Source organism: Acomys russatus, chromosome 16 (genome assembly GCF_903995435.1).
Source record: "Acomys russatus chromosome 16, mAcoRus1.1, whole genome shotgun sequence".
Lineage (NCBI taxonomy): Eukaryota > Metazoa > Chordata > Mammalia > Rodentia > Muridae > Acomys > Acomys russatus.
The window spans coordinates 2,997,877-3,019,453 of NC_067152.1; the positions used below are offsets into that span (position 1 = coordinate 2,997,877).

A 21,577-nucleotide genomic window follows, 5' to 3' on the forward strand; every position below is an offset into this window, starting at 1 on the left:
TGGCAGGGCTGGTGTGAGACTCCCTCTTCTTGCTTAGGGCACAGTAAGTTACATAAAACACCATGCTGGCCATCCTACCACCATTTTGAGGACGTGGCCAGTCTCAAAGATAGCAGAAATCCTAAAGCAATCACCTTTTCTCTCTTAAAAAAATTGATATATTTTTATTTTAGTGTATGCATCTGTGTGTGTGTGTGTGTGTGTGTGTGTGTGTGTGTGTGTGTGTGTGTATGCATACAGGCGCTGTGGAGGCTAGAAAAGGGCACTGGACCCGTTGGAGCCAGAGCTACAGGCTATCATGAGCTGTTTTGTGTGATTTCGGAGAACTGAACTGGGAACCTCTGCAGGAACAGCCTGTGTTCTCAACTACTAAGCCATCGCTCCAGTCTAAACGAACCACTCTAAGTCTGTTCTAACTTCCTCTAGACTTGAGGTTATGTGAAATTTTTAAAATCCATTTTGTGACAGGCCTGGTGGCTCACGCCTTTAATGCCAGCATCTGGAAACAGAGGCTGGTGGATCTCTTGTGAGCTCAAGGTCAGCCTGGTCTACATAATGAGTGTCAGGACATCTAGAGCTATATAGTGCAATCCTGTCTCAAAAAGCCAACACGACAAAAATCCCCCTTGACATTCAGCTCCCTTTGCAGGCCAGTGGCTGGAAATACTCCAATCGCGGCAAGAGCTAAAGCTACGTCAGCAGTTAGGGCATCTTAAAGGGAAGCCAAGAAATAATCGCTGAGGTGCACTTCTCTTACCAAGAAACAAAATCCCATGATTTTTAAAAAATCTGCAGAGCGCTGAAGGACAGCCTAGATCAGGGGGGCCGGTAATGCTGTTGAGGGTGAAGGTGAGTGAAAATCTCCCAAGTCAGGGGAGGTTTTAGGAAAAGCTTCAAGGCCTGAGATGAGAAGGCTACGTTGTGCCGCTGTAGTTCAGAAGCTGTGGGAAGCAGGCCTGGCAGCACTAGGCAGGACCCAGAGTGAGCAGGCAAAGAGGGACCCCAGAGAGGACCGTGGGGGAAGCTTGGAAAGGGACAGGGTTTCCACAGAGGCTGGCTGCTGCCTTGCTCCTCCCTCCCTCTCCCGTGCTGTGGCCAGGCCCAGGTCCTTCCCCTTCAATCTCGCCACATCTTTTGTGCACACTGTAATCATTTTGAGAGCTAAAGACTTCCAGAAGAGTTGCGTAGTAGTGTAGTAGCTTAGTGCTCAAGAGAAGTCATCTGTGATCCAAACTAGAGTCAGCCGGGAGTGACTTTGGTAAGCCGTTAGGAAAGGCAGCTATTGGAGGCCATGCGGCCACAGGTGGACTGGCGAGCATGGGGCAGGGCAGGAGGCAGTGGAAGAGGACCTGGGTCCAGAGGTCAGATGCTGGGGTGCGCCGGCTGACCTAGAGTGTGAACAAGAGGATGTCTGGAACTTAACCTGAGCCATGCAAGTGATGTGAGGCTGAATTTGGGGCACATCACCCCTGCATCTCCGGCTTGTAATGGGAGCCACGCCACACTAGAGTATGCTGTGGCTGTGCCCTTGAACTTGCCTTGACTAGCCCATAGTGGGTGGGCTGGGGAAACAAGGGGACAATCCAGACACTTGAATTTGGTGAAGAAATCCCAGCACAGTGACGTGTTACTGCCAAGGGACATCAGGATGGCAGCGGTGGCTGCTGCTCTGAGCTGAGATTTTATGAGGATGGAGGGTACCAAGAGTTAAAACACAGAACTTTCTAGGTCCTTGGTTAAACTCTTCCAGATGTGGGGGATGGGCACCCTATTCTCAGATCACTCAGAACGAACTTAGTCCTAAAATTAAATGGTGATGAGAGAGTGTGAAATTGACACTTGGATGGGCTGGGCTGAGCAATGGACTCCTTGTTCACTTTCACCTTAGCTCAATCGGACCCCTGGGTGCCCACAATGGAGATTCTGAGTCACAGTAAATTTTTACAGAGACACTTGTAGCAGTGGTTACAGGAATGTCACATGTGATTTATCAGCAATGCTTTTAGTACACACTAATGAGCAGCCAGAGAGAGAAGGGAATGTCAGCTCCTGGTCCATCTGCGGCCTGCAGACACAAGCGCTCCCTGGGGAGTCGGTCCAAGCCTTCCTGATGAGGTTGAAACTAAAGTTTCCTCTACAGTTACTCTGTCATTGTTGTCCCCCGGAGGGTTATTCATGTCAGATGGGGAAAATCTAATTGAATACAAACCGGGAAAGAGCTGGGGGAGAGAGAAACTCAGAACCCTGAGTCACCAGTTGGGACCTGGACGAGAGCAGTCCAAATACGGTAGCTTGGACAGCACTGACCTTCCTGCAGCAACTTGCCAAACTGTGCATCTGATAATTGGTCAGAGGAGACACTGGCCCTCATCACTGCCTGGCCTCTTGGGAAACAGTGCCGGAGCCAGATGCTGACTGGCAAAGAACCAAGCTACTTCCTCGCTTCAAAATTCAAGGCAGAAATGGCCACACACGGAGGATGTGACAGGAAGGCAGGCAAATCGGTGCTTGCTGCATCCACCTCAGCACTGCAGCTCACCAATCTGACGGTCCCAATTTCTAGTACTTTCCTGGACGTAAGGACATCCACAGGTAAGTGATTCTGGCTGCTACCACAACAAAAGCTGTAGTGGAGGAGGAGGAAGCAAAGGCTCAAGGGCACAACTGATGGGTCCAAGCCTTTGACACGTTTATAATCCAGCCATTGGTGAAATACACATACCAGCTTACTGAACAAGTAATGCCCAAGCAAGGAGTGGTTTCATGTGCAAAATCCCCCAAACCAGCTGTCTGCTCTGCCATGGCTGATGACTGCTGCTGTGAGCATGCACATGACCACAAGTGGCCCATTTACTTTTACCACTATGGCCCTTTGGGGTCCAGAAGAATATTTGTTTTCCTGGAGGTCCTAGAATGAGCCCCACTAGAAGATGGGACATCTAGACTGTGAGGATGCTAGGTGGCTAAGCACAGCAGGAAAGTAACTCTATTGAGGATGATACCAGAACCATTAACGCTCTCTCCCAACTCAGAGAGATACCCCTGGAGAGCGGCCTGGGGTCAACCACAGGCTTACACCCCACACGCGTAGTTCGTGAGGGATGTGGCCATGAGCAGAAGGGCACACGGGCATCTCCGTGCTGCCTGCTCGGTTATCCCGAGACATCAAAACAGAAACTGCACCAACAAAGCAGAACAACTCAGGACTTACTTTGCAAATTTAATGCAGAATTGTGTGAAGTACTTCCGTGTGGAAGCCAGGTTGTCACGGATGATGGGGACGTTTTGCTTAATATGAAGAATAACTGAAGTGACATAAGGGCTCTGGTCACCAACATGTTCCACGTTCTGCCACGGCATCTAAAACAGACAGGACAGAGCCAAGCTTTAGATCCCCTACAGAGGACCAGTGTTTGTTTTGTTTTTCGAGACAGGATTTCTCTGTGTAGCCTTGGCTGTCCTGGTCTCGCTTTGTAGACCAGGCTGGCCTCGAACTCACAGAGATCCACCTGCCTCTGCCTCTGAGTGCTGGGATTAAAGGTGTGCGCCACCGCCGCCGCCGCCGCCACCACCGCCACCGCCACCGCCACCACCTGGCCAGAGGACCAGTGTTATCTGTTACTAGGAAAGGGCCGTGGTGTGTTGAAATTAGGCCACTACTTGGTATCACAGGGACTGGCCTCTTCTGACATACCAGTTCTGTGAAATCAAGCAAGCCACCTCACCAATGGCACGGAGTGCAGGCTCCATTCCTCTTCCCACTGCTCCCACCTAAGGCTTCCTGCAGCCTTCTGACCTACACAGATGCCGACTTCTTGTCAAGGATGCTCACTGTATCACTAAGCAGAGGAATGACCCCTGGGGGTTGAACAACCTTTCGCAGGGGTCACATATCACATATCCTGCATATCAGATATTTACATTTTGATTTACAACAGTAGCAAAATTACAGTGATGAGACAGCAACAAGAATAATTTTATGGTTGGGGGTCATCACAACATGAGGAACTGTATTAAAGTGTTAAAGCATTAGGAAGGTTGATGGCCACTGCCACAAAGGGACACCACCACCACCAGTGACTGAAGAACCGGAGGCATATTTACTTCCAGGCATCTGTAGCTTGGGTGACTGGGGAGATTTAGCAGCTGGGATAAATGTGCTGAAAGCCAGAACAAACTAGAAGACAATTAACTTTCACTCCTTTTTTCTCAAATAAACCAAAAGAAGTTTGGGGTTTTATTGCTATTTATCGGTCGGTTTCTTTTTTTGTTTTGTTTTTCCAAGACAGGGTCTCTTTGTGTAGCCTTGGCTGTCCTGGACTCGCTTTGTAGACCAGGCTGGCCTTGAACTCACAGTGATCTGCCTGCCTCTGCTTCCTGAGTGCTGGGATTAAAGGTGTGTGCCACCACGCCTGATTTATTTATTGGTTTCTTGAGGCAAGGTCTTACTTTGTAGTCCAGGCTGGCCTGGAGCTTACTATGTAGCCCAGGGTTGGCCTTAAACTTATAGCAATTTTCCTGTCTAAGCCTCCTAAGTGCTAGAATGAGAGGGATGAGCCACTATACCTAACTACACCCCCACCCCAACCCCACCACACAAGCACATTGGATTTTCTCATCAGGGCTGATGTGATCTTTGCCTGGTTAAGAACAAGAAATGAGGCATGGTATGCTAGTACACACCTTTTTAATCTCAGCACTCAGAGGCAGAAGCAAGGGGATCTCTATGAACTGGAGCCAAGTCTGGCCTATATAGCCAGTTCCTATAGAAACTACCTGGGCTACATAGAAAGTCCCTGTCTCAAACAAAACATAATAAAACAATAACAACAAAAACAAAACAAAACAAAACAAAAACCCTAACAAACATAAAATGGAGCTTAAGTTTGTGCACCCAAGAGGCAGCAGGGGAGTTCTCTGAAAGGGAGGAAGAATTAGCACTGTGGTGACCCTGTCTTTCGGGGTACACAGGAGGGCTGGGAGCTCCCAGCCTGTGTCACCTGGCAGCTGCTCTCTCCTGACTCTGTCTTGGAGGAGCCCTGCTGAGCTGGCATCTCACAGCCAAGCACAGCCCTGAGGCTCATTGGGAGGGCGCTCAGCAGCCCTAAGGCCTTGAAATCTCTAGGAAGAAAACATTTTTATAGAACCAAACTCGGGTCCTCTGCAAGAGCAACAAGTTCTCTTAACCACTGAGCCAGCTCCCTGGCCCCACACCTTCATTTCACAGATGCTCAAAGAGCCTCTTGCAAAGCTTCAAATCAGGTTTTGAAGCTGGGCATGGTGGGGCATGGTGGTGCATGCCTGCGATCCCAGCGTTTGTAGGCTGAAGGGGGTTTGTAAGCTTGAGGCCAGCCTGGACTATAGAAGCAACATTCTGTCTCTAATAAAATAAACTAATGAAACCCGTGTAAACAAACACAGGCTCCAGACAGAAAAAGGGAAACTCTGGGTCAGCAAGATGGCTCAGCAACTAACAGCACTTGCTGCCTGCCAAGCTGGATGCCCTGAGTTTGACAACTGAGGCCCACATGGTGGAAGGAGAAAACTGAACATTGTAAGTTGTTCTCTGACCTCGCATGTACCATGACACATGTGTATATACATATATACATACATGCAGCATACATACAAAATAAATACGTTAAAAAAAAACCTCTTAAACCAGCAAGGAAGAAAAAGGAAATTTGAGCTGGGCATGGTGGCATACTCTTTTAATCCCAGCACTTGGGATTAGGCTCTCGAAATGCTTGCTAAGGGACTCAAGGACAATTGGTTTATGGGCCAACTTCTTGGTATCATAACTAAGCATGAAAGCCAGGATTAATAGGTCTATGAAACAATGACAATTAAGGTGATAAAAATCGCAAAACCCTGTACTTTGATGCTGTTAAATATGGCAGAGGCAGGAGGATCACTGTGAGTTCGAGGCCAGCCTGGTCTATAAAGCAAGTCCAGGGCAGCCAAGGCTACACAGAGAAACCCCGTCTCAAAAAAACCAAAACAAAGAAAGGAACTTTTATTTATGGATGCGGTCACTGATTGATTGAGCAGCTCCACACTGTCTTCCCCAGGCTGGTCTCATGACTCCTGAGCTCTTCCGACCTCCGCCTTTCCAGTAGCTGAACTACAGGCTTGTTTAGAAGTAAAAGAAAAAAAAAATGTTCACTAGGAAAAAGTAAAACAATGGAGAAACAGTTAAAGCTGCAACAGGAGCTGCCTGTACAGTGAGCGCTTTGGCTATGTGTAATGTTTTCCTCATCATCTGCTACCTTGAGAGGTGTTTCTTCCATCTCACTTCAAAGATCTGATCCTTCCAAACAATGAGCATCCTGACGGGTTCCCAGTGAACTCACAGGGTGAGGCCCAAACTGACAGGTGCTAGGTCCACCCTTCATCTCTCTCTCCCCAGCTCTGCAGAAAGGCTTGGAACATAGTGATCCGGGCAGGAGCAAACACGGAGAACCAGGCAGGGCTTCGTGCCCCACCGCCAATCGTCATACAAATAACTGGTGCCTTCCAGGTTGGCGGCACTGGATAGCTCAAGGTCTCAATGCAGTTTATAAACAGTTATGTAAACATGACAGCTCCTTACTCATGAAGATGGCCACGGAGGGAGGTGGTGACATGCTCTGTCATCGGTTATAAAGCTGTGACGTGAGGCAGATTGCGGCCGTGTCTGCTTCAAGGTCTTGCTAGATAGCTGTGTGGACATCAGCAATGTTCACACGTGTCATGTATGTGAAAAGATCCCACCTGCTTTATGTTTTAGCCAGGGATGGGAAAACTGCAAAAAGTGTTGGCAAATATTCATGATTTTAAACTTAGGTCAGCTTAATGAAGAAGGCAACTTAAAGTACTGGGAAACAATGAAAACTGACATTGTTCTGTGTGTGTGTGTGTGTGTGTGTGTGTGTGTATGTGCGCACATGTGTGTAAATGTGTAAGTGGAGGCCAGAGGTCAACCCTGGGTACTGGTTCTCAGGAATTTTCTCTATTTTTAAACAGGGTCTCTCACTAGTTAGGGTGGCTGACCGCCAAGTCCCAAGGATCCGCCTGTCTCAATGTCCCCAGTGCACACACATGGCTTGTGACTTGAGGGCTTGGGATCAAGTGCATGACATCGCTTTCCTGACTGAATTATCTCCCCAGCCCCTGACTTTACTTTCTGGTATTGGCACTGGAACCCAGGGCCTCTGTGCTCTGCCTTTGCGCGTCAGTCCCAGTCCTTGTTTCCCGACCCCATGCTTTCTGGTGTTTAGAGACAGGGTCCTGGCTGGCCTGCTACTCACTAGATGTCCCAGGCTGGCTTTGAACTCATGGTAGTTCTTTTGCTTTAGCCTTCCAAGTGCTGGGATTACTAACATGTACTGCCATGCCTGGCCACCAGCCTGTTTCTATTACTTTAAAAAAATCTGTGAAATACAGTCAGCAGTACAGTCCTCAGCTGCCCCGGTGATTATGAGCTCAGGTTGTTGTTTGTTTATTTTGGAGACAAGGTCTTACCACGTAGCCCCGACTGGCCTGGAACTTAGAGAGCTGCCTGTCTTCCAAGTGCTGGGATTGAAGGTCTGGACCCCCATGCCTGGACTTAGATTGCAACTTAAATTGTCAAAAAGCTGGGTATGGTGACACATATGGGAGGACTGTCATAAATTCAAGGGTGCCCTGGCTTACACGTCAAGACTCTGCCCCCAAAACAAAACAAAAACAAATAAGGCAGCAGCACCAGTAGCCTTACAGCTGTATTTGTACGTGTGTGTGTGTGTGTGTGTGTGTGTGTGTCCGCCTAGGTATGTATGTGTGTCATCCCATGTACGTGTATGTAAAGGTGGCCTCCCATGGATGTATGTCATCCCATGTACATGTGTGTAAAGGTGGCCTCCCATGGATGTATGTTATCCCATGTACATGTGTGTAAAGGTGGCCTCCCATGGATGTATGTCATCCCATGTACATGCGTGTAAAGGTGGCCTCCCATGGATGTGTGTCATCCCATGTACATGTGTGTAAAGGTGGCCTCCCATGGATGTATGTCATCCCATGTACATGTGTGTAAAGGTGGCCTCCCATGGGTGTATGTCATCTCATGTACATGTGTGTAAAGGTGGCCTCCCATGGATGTATGTCATCCCATGTACATGCGTGTAAAGGTGGCCTCCCATGGATGTATGTCATCCCATGTACATGCGTGTAAAGGTGGCCTCCCATGGATGTATGTCATCCCATGTACATGCGTGTAAAGGTGGCCTCCCATGGATGTATGTCATCCCATGTACATGCGTGTAAAGGTGGCCTCCCATGGATGTATGTCATCCCATGTACATGTGTGTAAAGGTGGCCTCCCATGGATGTATGTCATCCCATGTACATGTGTGTAAAGGTGGCCTTCCATGGATGTATGTCATCCCATGTACATGTGTGTAAAGGTGGCCTCCCATGGATGTATGTCATCCCATGTACATGCGTGTAAAGGTGGCCTCCCATGGATGTATGTCATCCCATGTACATGTGTGTAAAGGTGGCCTCCCATGGATGTGTGTTTTCCCATGTACATGTGTGTAAAGGTGGCCTCCCATGGATGTATGTCATCCCATGTACATGTGTGTAAAGGTGGCCTCCCATGGATGTATGTCATCCCATGTACATGCGTGTAAAGGTGGCCTCCCATGGATGTATGTCATCCCATGTACATGTGTGTAAAGGTGGCCTCCCATGGATGTATGTCATCCCATGTACATGTGTGTAAAGGTGACCTCCCATGGATGTGTGTTTTCCCATGTACATGTGTGTAAAGGTGGCCTCCCATGGATGTATGTCATCCCATGTACATGTGTGTAAAGGTGGCCTCCCATGGATGTGTGTTTTCCCATGTACATGTATGTAAAGGTGGCCTCCCATGGATGTGTGTTTTCCCATGGGTGATAGTTTGCCTGTGTCATTTCGCTTACTAGTTGTATGTGATGCCATTTAGTTCTGACAGTCTCACAGAACAGGAAACTCAAGTGACACAGTGGGGACAAGCAGGCCTATTGAAGCCAGGTACCACATGGGCATGCTTGCTGAACTCTTGTTAGAAAGAGAAAAGACAGAACGAGGAAGCCCCTCCATGTCACTGGGCTGGTTCAAGGCAAGCTGGCAGGTGTACGCAGTGATCAGGCAAATCTCTCAGCAAAGAGCACAAAAAAAAAAAAAGACTCTAGCACTTCCAGGTAAATTCTGGCGTTTGGCATTTAAAAGTTGTCCCTTTATAGCTAGAGTTTTCCTTTTGTGCTCTTTGTTGGGGTGTGGGGTGGACTGCAGTTGAATACCATTTGTCCTAAATAAATAACAAGAAAGAGTTCACAAAAACTTGTACATCAGAGGCCGTGTTGACAGAAAGAGCAAGCAAGAAGATGAAGCAAGTAATGACAGAAGTGCCCAGAAGTCACGTTTAACTGAAGGTGACATTGTGGAGCCTAGCCTATGTGTGGAATTCTGCTCTTGCTATCCAAGGCGTGTGGTCCATGCTGCTACTTCCTATGGCAATCTAGGAGATGCTCACATTGTCACAGAGGGCCCGCTGCAGCCCTGCGGCCCTCAGAGAGCTCACTGGAGACCTCACCTTTTCTCTTCTGCATGAAGCTCCAGAGGAGGCTTCCTGAATCCCCCAGGCCCAAGCTAGACAGATGTGGAGCACAGCCCCAGATGTTTGGACTCTAGCAGCTGGGGTCGAGGGCTGTGGTTTGGGCTTCTGGACCAGGAGCACCAAGCTCTGGACTTTATGCATGCAATGGGCACTTGCCTGGGCCACTCTTCCTACAAGCCTCTGCAGTATTAATGGGTGCCTTCTGCATGCACAGCACGGGAGCAAAGCCTTGGTCAGGAATCACAGAGGGAGGACTGTTTGTAATCACTATGTCCTCAGCACTGTGACCGACCCACACTGTCACATGAACTCACTGCTTGTGATGGTGTCACTGTGCTTCCCAAGTGGGGAAGACAAGCTTCAGGACAGGGATGACCTGTCCAGTGAGGCCAAACCACTCAGCAGACGGGCCTGAGCCCCAGATGCTGGCTTGCCCCACCCCAAAGCTCATGATCTTTCCATCTGATATCATGTTGCTCCTTAAAAGACTAATCCTCAGTATACCTGAGGGTAGCTGGAGACTCAGGCCTAGGAAAATCAACATCTGGGCAAGGGTGCAGATGTGCAGATGACTGGGGAGAGGTGAGAGTGTGCAGAGGAGGAAGAACTGATGACTCATTGCAACTCTGCTCAGAGACAACTCCCAGGGGAAGACAAGAGGATCTAGGACAGAGAGCAAAGTGAAGAGGCTTTAAGGACATACGAATGGATGTGTGCATATATCCCATCAGTGGGGAGTTTTATTTTCATCTTTTTTTTTTTTTTTTTTTTTTTTTAAGACAGCGGCTCACGTAGATCAGGCTGGCCTAAACTCTCTGTGGTGCTGAGGATGACCATGCATTTCCGAGCCTCCTGCTTCCATCTCCTAAGTACTGGCACACACCTCCCAAGTGGTGCCGCCACCCAGACTGGGCTGCGAGGGTGGCTTCATAGAACCTGCCATGTTTTTTTGGTGAGTGGTACTAGCACTAGAACTCAGGGTCTCATGCATGCCAGGCAATCACTCCACCTCTCAGCTGCATCCCCAGTCTTTTTTTTACAGGGTTGAGACAGGGTCTCACTGTGTAGCCCTTGCTGGTTTAGAACTTGATACGTAGATCAAGCTGGCCTAGAACTCAGAGATCCTGCCTCCCAAGTGCTGGGATTAAAGGTACATGACATCACCTATTTGTTTCTTTATTGTGTATGTATGAGTGTTTGAGTATGTCACTGCATATGTGTAGAGGTCAGAGGTCAACTTGCAGTAGTTAATTCTCATTTTCCAGAGTTGAACTTTAGCCCTCAGGTTTGGCAGTAAGTACCTTTAGCTGCCGGGCCATCTTGCTATTTATTTATTTGAAACATTTTAAACAATTTTAAACATAGCATAAAAAGGAAAAGTGAAAAAAAAATCTGTTTATTGGAACTGCAGGTCCTTCTTACTGTTTTCTTTTAAATATCTGGGGGCTGGAGTGGCTCAGCAGCTAAGAGGTTCTTCATTCCTGAGGACCCACGTTCTGTTCCCAGCATTCAGGTCGGGCAGCTCACAACTGCCTGGAACCCCAGTTCCAAAGGTATCCAATGCCTATTGCCTCCATGTGTAGTGGACTCATGTGTGCACACAGACATACACAATCAAAATAAATAAAAGTAAGTGCCAGGTATGGTGGTGCACATCTTTAATCCCAACTCTGGGTAGGCACAGGCAAGTGGATTTCTGTGAGCTGGAGGCCAGCCTGGTCTACACAGTGAGTTCCAGGATAACCAGCGCTTTAGAGTAAAAATATTTCTCATGAAAAAGAAAGATGTATCTTGATCACATGTGGAAAGTGAGCTTAGAGGGTTCTAGAGGTGGTGCTTTGTGGGCCTGCTGACACCATATACATATTTAATTTTAACTTTCCAGAGAGGGTTTCTCTGTGTAGCACTGACTGTCCTGGAACTTGCTCTGTAGACCAGACTGGCGTTGAACTCATAGAGATCTCTGGCTTTGCCTCCCACGTGCTGGGATTAGGTGGGTGCCACTTGTGCCACCACTGCCTGGCTCACTGTATACATTTTAGTGAGGAGAATGGGAGCAGATCTGAGACGTGTGCTGGCTGCCTCAAAATGTCTTTGGGGGATGGTAATGCAGTTTCCTAAACCAGTGCATGTTTACAGCCCTCAAACCTAAGAGAAATTACATGTTAGACTAGAAGGGGATTGAATTTATTTTATTTTTGTCCTGGTTTTTGTTTTTGTTTTCTAATTACCATTAATAGGAAAAGCTGTGTGTCTGACCTTGGATAAAAACTCAGATTCTTTCAAGCCAGTGATCAATTCTTAAAAAACAAACAGAAAAAAGTAATAAGGAGGGCATCCTTCTAAGGAAGCAGATTTATTCTCAGCTCAAACTACTGTACCAACCAAGGTCAAGGTATGCAGTAAACCTAGAACCCCTATCCAGAGCTAGCCAATGGACACCACATTCTCCACAATTGTGTGGAGAGTAGGGACTGATTCAGACATGAACTCTGGTGCCTCCTAATTGACCATTTTCCCTTGGTGGGGAGACCTGGTGACACTAGGAGGAAGAGTAATAGGCCGTGGAGACCTAATAGGCCGTGATCTTATAGTGGGGGACAAGGTCCCCTTCTGTCACAGACCTAGGGGAGAGGAATAGGATAAAAGAGGGAGGGAGGGGGGATGGGAAAATACAAGTGAGGGGATAACAAATGAGATATAATCTGAATAAATTACTTAAAAAATAAAAGACCATAATTGGACATACTGATTCCTAAGAATCTGTGGAATTTATTTCTAAAAGACAAAACTCCTCATGTTTCCAGCCAAACTCCCCAAACAACCTTTTCCCTAGAACCAGAGGTTCGCTTTGATTCATATTTTTTATGAGAAAGAAAAATGCATCATGTCCACGAGTGGAAAAGGGAGCTTGGTGGCTTCTCAAAATGGCACTGCCTTGAATAGCCGCATGCTTTGGGCGTTAATATGACAACCAAACAGATGAAGAGCAGGCCGGGCCAGTTCCTCCCTTTTCAGGAGAGTGTACAAGGCAGACTGGAATACTCAGTTTGGCTGCTTGACATACCTCTTGCCCTGTACGATAATCATCACTGTGAAAAGCAGGATACTGATCTAAAAGGTGGGTCTGAATATCTGGTGAGCTAATGGCTAGCGATACATCAGATCAGGCACATGCTTACTGCAGCTTCTGTGTAAGTTACTACACCCACCCATCACCCACCCACCCATCACCCATCCACCCACCCCCATCCACCCACCACCCATCACTCATCCACCCACCCACCATCCACCCACCCCCATCCACCCACCACCCATCCATCCTTCCACCCACCCACCCACCCACCTATGTATCTTTGAGAGTCTCATTAGATAGGCCAGCTGTCCTGGAACTCGATACCTGGCTTAGCCTTTGCAGTGCTGGGATTACAGGAGTGCCCATCTTATGTTTTTTGCTGACCTGGCTGCTCTGCGCTTTCTCACCTACCCAGAAACAGAGCTCCTGCACACCCCAACAGGGTGCAAGTGTGCTCCTAATTTTGACAGTCCTCAGCCACTCACACTGAGGAGGCCCAGCCATTTAAGCATGGGCGAAGAACTCAGGCCACATTCTCAGCTGGAGAGACCTGGGGGTTTGTGACCTGTTACCTCTACAAAGACGTATAGTCTACTGTACCACACAGCTCAGTCTCATCAGTAGCATCCTCACGTCTCCATCATCCTTTGGTCATCCTTCCTTCCTTCCTTCCTTCCTTCCTTCCTTCCTTCCTTCTTTTTTCTTCTTCCTAGCTTCTTTGCCTTCAAGATCACTGTTATAAAGCAAGGCCTGCCCTATACCATGACATCCAACAAGAGACAAGACACAGACTGGAGAAAAACAAGTACTCTGGCTGAGATAAGAAACGGTGACATGGTAAGGGACTCAGAACAACTAAAGCAATGTCAAGAGAGAACACAGCTGGAGGGCCTGCCGCAGCTGACTGTAGAGATGGCTGCAGCATGCTCAGAACCCAAACAGGTCAGCAGTGGCCCAAGGACAGGCTTCTGAGAGAACGCCTGCCTTGTGCTGAACTGCTTCCTCCTCTTTCCACACTCCCCTCTCCTCACTGCCCCTCTGCCTTTCTCTTCCCCTTTCTTCTCATTTGTTTTTTTAAAGATGCAGTTACAGCCGGGCGTGGCGGCGCACGCCTTTAATCCCAGCACTCGGGAGGCAGAGGCAGGCGGATCGCTGTGAGTTCGAGGCCAGCCTGGTCTACAAAGTGAGTCCAGGACAGCCAAGGTTACACAGAGAAACCCTGTCTCGAAAAACCCAAAAAACTAAAAAAAAAATAAGATGCAGTTACTTAATCTGTTATGCGTGTTCTGCTTGCATGTACGTATGTGTACCATATGTGTGCCTGGTGCCCAGGAACTAGAGTTCCAGGTGGCTGTGAGTCCCCAGTAGGGTGCTACAAACCAAACCCAGGTCCTCTGCAGGAGCAGTAAGTGCTTTTAATCACCAAGTCACCCTTCCAGCCCATCCAATAAAGGGTGGGAAAGCTGTGTGTCCACATGCAGAGGATGCAGTGATCCACACCTCAGACCATATACAAAATTAACTCTAAGTGGATTAAAGACTTAAATGTTAAATATAAGAGCCAAGCCTTTTATTAAACTCTGTGAAAAAAACACCAAGTATTTCATTTGTCACTAGGTAATCTAACCTTTTATGACACCGAGAGCACAAGAATAAGAACAAAGATGGTAAGTTAGACCGTAGCAATTTAAGAAGGCATCGTGCAGGAAATAAAGCCCGTCCGCAGCATGGGAGAGAGTACAACACAGAGCTGCTACAGTCTCTAAAAGAACTTTCGTGACTTGAGAGACTGAGGTAATGGGACAGAAAGGTTGAGAACAGCCTGAGCTACATATCAAGACTTTGTCTAAAAAAAAAAACAAAAAAACAAAAAACAAAAAAACCCCAAAACATCAAAAAATAAAGAGGAGGAGGAGAGGATGATGACCTTGACAGCTCAACAATCAAAAGAAAAGCCAAGTTTACAATGAACGGCAAGGGTCCAGGCAACGTTTCTTGTAAGGGGGCACACAGATTGCCAACAAGCACCCCAAAAGATACCTATTGCCACTTTATCTCAGTCACCAGGGAAACGCGGTGAGGCCACAAGGAGATAGACACTTCTCACATTTGCGGGGATGGCCACAATTTTAATAAATGCAAAGTTAAGTATTGGTGCAGATGTGGAAAGATTACATGCTTGTAAGTGTGCTGGTGGGATGTCAAAGGGCAGGTATGGAAAGCCATGCCTGGAACTGAAACATGGAAGTTACCATGATATTCAGCAGCTCCTCTCCTAGGGGTGTACTGTACAGAACTGAGACACACACTCACACAGATGTTCACATCATTGCTCACACCGGCTAGAAATAACTCTGAAGAGTAAACAATGGACTATCACTCAGCCACTAAAAGGAATGGACTAGAAGCAGGATGGGTAGTTTAATGGTGCAGCACATGCTTAGATCTACAAGGTCCTGGGTTCAAACTCTGGCATTGCTTTAAAATGGGACACATCCAGGGGTGGAGATGCACATCTTTAATCTTAGTACTTGGGAGGCAGAGGGAGGTGGATCTCTTGTGGGTTTGAGGATAGCCTGGTCTACATAGTGAGTTCTAGGCCAGCTAGGGCTTCATAGTAAGACCTTGTCTGAAGCAGCTGGAGAGATGGCTCAGCAGTTCAGACCACTGACTGCTCTTCCAGAGGTCATGAGTTCAATTCCCAGCAACCACATGGTGGTTCACAACCATCTGTGATGTGATCTGTTGCCCTCTTCTGGCCTGTGGGTGTACATGCAGGCAAAGCACAGTATACATAAATAAAAATTTTTTTAAAAAAAGACCCTGTCTGAAAACAAAAACAAACAAACAAAATTCACAAAAACACAGAAAAAAAACAGAAATATGCAGCACTGACTCATGCATACTGTGAAAGAGCCCTGAAAACGCGGTGAAGTGACGGAAGCCCAGCAGGATAGGGAATCTCTAGAGCAGGAAGTGGACTAATGGCTGTCAGAGACCAGGGTAAGGGGGGACGGTCCCTGAGGTGGGGGTGTGCATGTGGCTGCTGAGAGGTAGGTGTGTGTGTGTGTGTGTGTGTGTGTGTGTGTGGTCACTGAGAGGTATGGGCTTCTTTCTAGGGTGATAAGGATGCCTTGGAATGAGACAGTCTTGGTGGCCATGTGGCCTTTGTCTATGTACATTCTATTAACTTAGTCTCTTTAAGAGGCGAACTGTGTTCTGGAATTTGTTCCAGTTAGTTTCTTGTCAACTTGAATGCCGGTTCCTGCCCTGCCTTCCCTCAGTGATGGCATGCGACCTTAGAGTTGGAAGCCCTTTCCTCCCGAGTTGCTTTTGGTCATGGTGTTTTATCACAGCCAACAGAAACCCAAAGGAAGACAGGAACTGTACTTCAACTTTTAAAGGAGGCCAGATACTGGAGCTCACTCTTAGAAGGGCTGTGCCTTTTGGGCAGACAACAGTTCAAAGAGAATTCTCGGCAGGAAGGTCAGAGTGAAGGAGGGCGTGGACACCTCAGGAAAGCAGTGCATACTGGGCTAGCTGAACCAGCTCCAAGCCGGGGTGCAGTACAACTGCACAGACAAGGTACCCAAGGAAATGACAGGAAATCTGGCAACATATTTATTAACTATTAAGCCTTATATGGCAACTGAGGAGGCCTCAGAGCTTTGTCTCCCAGGACAACAATGTGACCAGTCGCTGGACTCCATCCACCTTGTCAAGGAAACTCCTTCGCTCAGCACAGAACCAGCCCCGGGATCTGCTACAGCTGGGAGCCCACTCCCCACTGTCCTCGCTGCTTATGAAATCCCTGTACTTGTTCTACTGGTTAGGTTGGGCTTCCTCCCAGCACAGCATGAGCTTGAGGTGAGCCTTGCCTGAGTGCAGAGCACTCTGTGCCGTCCTGAGGTGGTGAACGAGACGGGCGATTTTGGCAAACTGACTTTGCTAACTTCAGCTTCCACTGCAGTCCTGTCTGAGCAGCCTCCTCATCACAGATTCCTGCAGGAGACCCTAGGCCTGACCTATGTGCCTTCGGTCTCTCGGATGCCGCCGCTGGATGTTGCTTCTCTCCTGTGGTCCCCATTTCCTCTCTCTCACACCACAAGCCTGCACATTCCGCTCCCAGCTCCCGCCTCCGCCTACAAGATGAAGCACCTGGGGACCAGGCCTCTGCCTTTCCCAGCCTTGCAGCCCCCAGCCCTGTGCTAGGCAGAGTCCAAGCTGACTAGTCTGCCAGCAGCAAACAACGAGACAGAAACAATCAACATCACAAAGGTTTGAGGGGGAAAAAAAAATCCTAGAAGAAACTCCTCGTAACAGGATGCAGGGCTCCCGCTGAATCAGTCTGTGACCACTGACTGCCATGTTTACTTTAGTCACATGGATCTCATTTTGCTAGAACGCCAGAAGACTCAGACAAAAAGGAATGGCCTTCCAACTGCTGCGTTCCCAAACCTATGGTTTTCCTATGATATAAACACAAGACTCTGGCTGATATTTGCTGGGGGTGCATCTGGACAGAAATGGCTGGTGAGGAAGGGAACTCAAGGGAAGTCTGCCTAATGAACTGACAGTTCACATAAGCAACACCTGGAGTGTTAAACCTGCTTTACGTGTTATTTTACAGAGAGAGAGAGAGAGAGAGAGAGAGAGAGAGAAGAAGAAGGAGAAGGAGGAAGAGGAGGAGGAGGAGGAGGAAGAGGAGGAGGAGGAAGAAGAAGAAGAAGAAGAAGAAGAAGAAGAAGAAGAAGAAGAAGAAGAAGAAGAAGAAGAAGAAGAAGAAGAAGAAGAAGAAGAAGAAGAAGAAGAAGAAGAAGAAGAAAAAGATTCTACTCTTCCTTTGGTCAGTGTGAAAATCTTTGGGCAGCTGCATTCCAGGCTGTGGTGTGTGGCAGTTCAGGAGACAGCAGCTGGAATAGATCATACTCAGGACGCACAGGTTTGCCAACAGTGAGGGAACAGCCAGAGCCTAGGAGACGAATCCGCACCGCCCCACTCTATTGAGGGAACAGGCCAGCCTCACGCTGCCTGGTTACAGTAGTGGCTGGGGATCCCGGCTGGGCACAGGATCGGCCTTGAGAACCGCAGCTTTGGGACAGCAGCTGCTTCTCTGCGCCCTACTTTACTCCTTAAAACCCCAAAGCCAGAGTGTTGGTTTTAATCCTATTTTTGTTAAATAGTTATAACCTACTATAAAACCAAACTCTGACCAAATGCCTACTTCCTGAGGCATGCCATTCCTCTTGTGAAGAGGCAGGAGCCTAGCTAGGCTTTCTGAGCACTTGACCAGCACTACCAGGCACTCAATTGCTGTCCACTCTCACAACTCTGGGAGGCAGCCAGAGAGACAGAGATGGGTCAGCACAGGGTTAGTCAGCTGTGCAGTACTCTCAAAAGGAAAACCAGAGAACTTAGGTCTGTCTGATCCAGGGTCAGGGTTCCTCCCACTGCCCTGTGTCATAAATTCCGCCTAGTTTCCCCCAGACAAGTTACTCTTCCCAAAGCTGGAAGAGGATTCCAAGAGTTCATGACTAAATAGGTGTTGGGAAGCTTTTCTGGACAGGGTCAATTTGTCAATGATTTTGCTTTGTGGCTGTAAGGTCTCTGTTGTAACCACTGATTTCTACAGCTACAGCAACAGCCATAGTGCTTAAGGGAATGGACACGTTGTTCTACAGGAGCAAGTCTTGAGCCTTATTTGCCTGAGGATATGATTTCTCGACCCCCCTGCTCTACAAGGTTTGTTGGGCTTAAAAGTCAACAAAGTCAACTTTCTACTTAATAAACATGATGTCTTCAATATGGTCTAGACACTTAGGGAATATTCTTGTTTTTTTTTTGAGACAGGATCTTCCTATGTAGTGCAGGCTGGCCTTGAACTTGCAATCCTCTTGCCTCGGCCTTATAACTTGCATGACTCACCACACTCCTCAGGCATTTACTTTCTTTGGGGAAGAAACGTCAGGCAAATAAAACCCTAAACAGCAGCATAGGCCAAGTGTCAAAGGGCCACAGGGGGCTGAGGAACATTAAACCAGAGTCCACGTCTGATCCAATATCTAGCACCGACACCAATGCTCAGGAAGAGCCGGAGCCTGTCAGCGGCAGGACTGAGCAATGACTTAGGAGTCCCTGCTGGAGAGTTCACCAACTGCTTATCTGGCAAGAGCACAGACAGGCTGGGGCCATAAGGTGACCCAAAAGCCCTTCTCCTTCAGACTCTCACCCCAGCCCCCAAAAAGACCAGCAACAGCCCAGGAGCCAGGTGAGCTGACCCTCGCAGAAACTCTGGGAGGTCTCCCAGTGCCCTCTCAGCTGACACTAAGCAGGGTCAGAACACAACAGAAGGGCTGAGGGAAGGCATGCCCATCACTGCAGGAGGCTAGCTCCTAACCTTACCTTGCTCATGGCGATCAGGGCAGGATCACAGGCTGCATCCAGGTCCTGAACCAACAGCTGGATGCTGCTGGAGATGACGCTGCAACGAAACAAACTGCTGTGGTCACTGCCTCACAGCTGACGGGATTATGGACAAAAGCCCTGTGGGTGCTGTTGCCATGAGTACAAAATTTGCATTTTAAAATTTACCACTATTTTATGTGCATTGGTGCTTAGCCTGCATGTATGTCTATATGAGAGCATCAGACCTTGGACTTATAGACAGGTATAAGCTGCCATGTGGGTATTGGGACTTGAACTTGGTCCTCTGGAACAGCAGTCAATGAGCCATCTCTTCAGCCGCCAAAACTTAAAATGTTTATTTATTCATGAAATCGTGGGTTTTAATCACTGACAATGGAGGAGCAGCTGGCTCTTTATGTCCTGTCCCTTTTTTTTTTTTTAAGATTTACTTATTATGTATACAGTATTCTGCCTGCATGTACAGAAGAGGGCACCAGATCTCATTATAAATGGTTGTGAGCCACCATGTGGTTGTTGGAAATTGAACTCAAGACCTTTGGAAGAGCAGCTGGTGCTCTTAACCTCTGAGCCATCTCTCCAGCCCCTCATGTCCTGTCCTTCTCTGGGTATGTCTCACCCAGTTAGGACCCAAACTTTCATGGCTACTCCCATAACTGCTAACCCCAGAATCTCTTTTTGAGTTCTCCTCCAAAAGCATCTGTATTAAACACTTGTTTAAGTCAAAAAGAGGAGGAGGGAGAAGAAGAGGAGGAGGAGGAAGAACGGGACACCATTTCTCACTGCTGTTTGAGCGCGCCCTAGGAACTCGTAGCTTCCGCAGACTGGAGCATACACTGCCATTGTAGAGGAGAGGCTGAGCAGGAGGAAGCACCCAGAAGGTACTCACGTGCTGAATGTGTCCATTTCTCCCGTGAGGTTGATTCGTTCAGTCAGACTCACATCAACTTTTTCTTTGAGTTTCTCTTCTAGCTGTTAGAAAAGGGCAGAAGCAGAAGCGTGTTTAATGATGACTGAAGGCCGGTCCATACTGCCGAGGCTCGCACGTGTTTAGTGATGACTCAAGGCCGGTCCATACTGCCGAGGCTCGTGTGCGTGACAAGCCGGACAGTTGGAGACACGATGTTGGAGACACGATACAGAGCACATTGAATTGCTCACAGGATGTGAGGGAAGTCCCACTACCCTCACTTCACAGATGAGGACTACAGGAGCCCACCCCAGACAGCAGGTGACGAGGTCAAGCAGGCTCCCTAGAACCCAGCTCCTTTGGCACCACACTTATTTCTAACGGCATACATGTCAACAGCTCACATGCTTTGTCCCCCACAGGCTCATGCCTTGAGTGTTTGGTCCCCAGTGGCGGTGCTATTTTGAAGGCTGTCGAGCCTTTACGAGGTGGTCTAGATGTCAAAAATTGGTGAGGGCTTTGGAAAGGTAACAGGAGCACCCTGCTTACTGGCCAGTAGCCAGGAGGGGTCTCTGCTCATGGCCACATGGCCAGGACTACTGTCACTCTATGCCCACGCGATGGACTGCGATAACCTCTCCTTCCTTTAAGCTGCGTCTGTGATAAGTAACAAGTGTGGTCTCCCGCCTTGCCCCGTTAAATGTAGCCTCACCTACCAGGGTTGGGACCTTGCAAGGTGAGCAACAGTAAAATCAGTCAAAGCCGTTGCTAAGAATCTCTGTGGTTACCACCTTGCCAAGGTAGCAGATGTCTCAGTGGTGAATCAGAAATGACACCTTCACTTTGGTGACCTGAGGGCTTGGGCAGGAGCACTCACACCCTCCTAAGCCTTGGAGAAAGATGAAGTGATCGGGATCCGGGAGAACCTAAAAACGCCCTGAGGACTGATAATCTAGCACCTCCAGATCACTCACACCCACTCTAAGATGAATGTTCTTCATTTAAATGTAAAGTGCTCTTAGGGGGCTGGAGAGATGGCTCGGTTCTCAGCAGCCACATGGTGGCTCACCACCACCTGTAACTCCAATTCGGGGGGAACCATCACCCTCTTTTGGCACCTGTGGGCACTGTCTAAATGTGGTACACATAAATTACATAGGTACACATACATACATATTAAAAAATTTTAAAAACAAAAACATTCTTTTTGAGACAGGCTTTCTTTGTGTACTCGCTTTGTAGACCAGGCTGGCCTTGAACACAGAGACTGACCTTCCTTTGCCTCCTGAGTGCTGAGATCACAGGGGTCCACCACCATAACTGCCTACAAAAATGTTCTTAACTGTGCGAATGAGGGTAACTTTTTTAGAAGGCAACTTGTAACCATAATCTTGCAATTTCACATTCAGAAATGTATTTTCGATGTACAAACCACCACGCGAGGGTTCCTGGCAGCATTAGTTCTCCCACTCCTAAGGGGCGAGGGACCGTCCAGAGACCTGCATCTGTAAAGTCTACCCAGAAGGCTTTATGTTATGGAAAG

The 21,577-nt window shown here is 48.1% G+C and overlaps 1 protein-coding gene across 1 annotated transcript in view; it reads right to left on the minus strand.

Moving 5' to 3' along the window:
* Vps53 (VPS53 subunit of GARP complex) overlaps positions 1-21,577 on the minus strand; it is a 144,852-nt gene that overhangs the window by 21,607 nt on the left and 101,668 nt on the right. Inside the window, exons 16-18 of the mRNA XM_051157983.1 lie at positions 20,014-20,096; positions 19,104-19,182; positions 3,212-3,360 (exon numbers count right to left, since the gene is read on the minus strand). Of these exons, the coding sequence (XP_051013940.1) occupies positions 3,212-3,360; positions 19,104-19,182; positions 20,014-20,096 (311 nt within the window). The remainder of the gene's footprint in view (positions 1-3,211; positions 3,361-19,103; positions 19,183-20,013; positions 20,097-21,577) is intronic.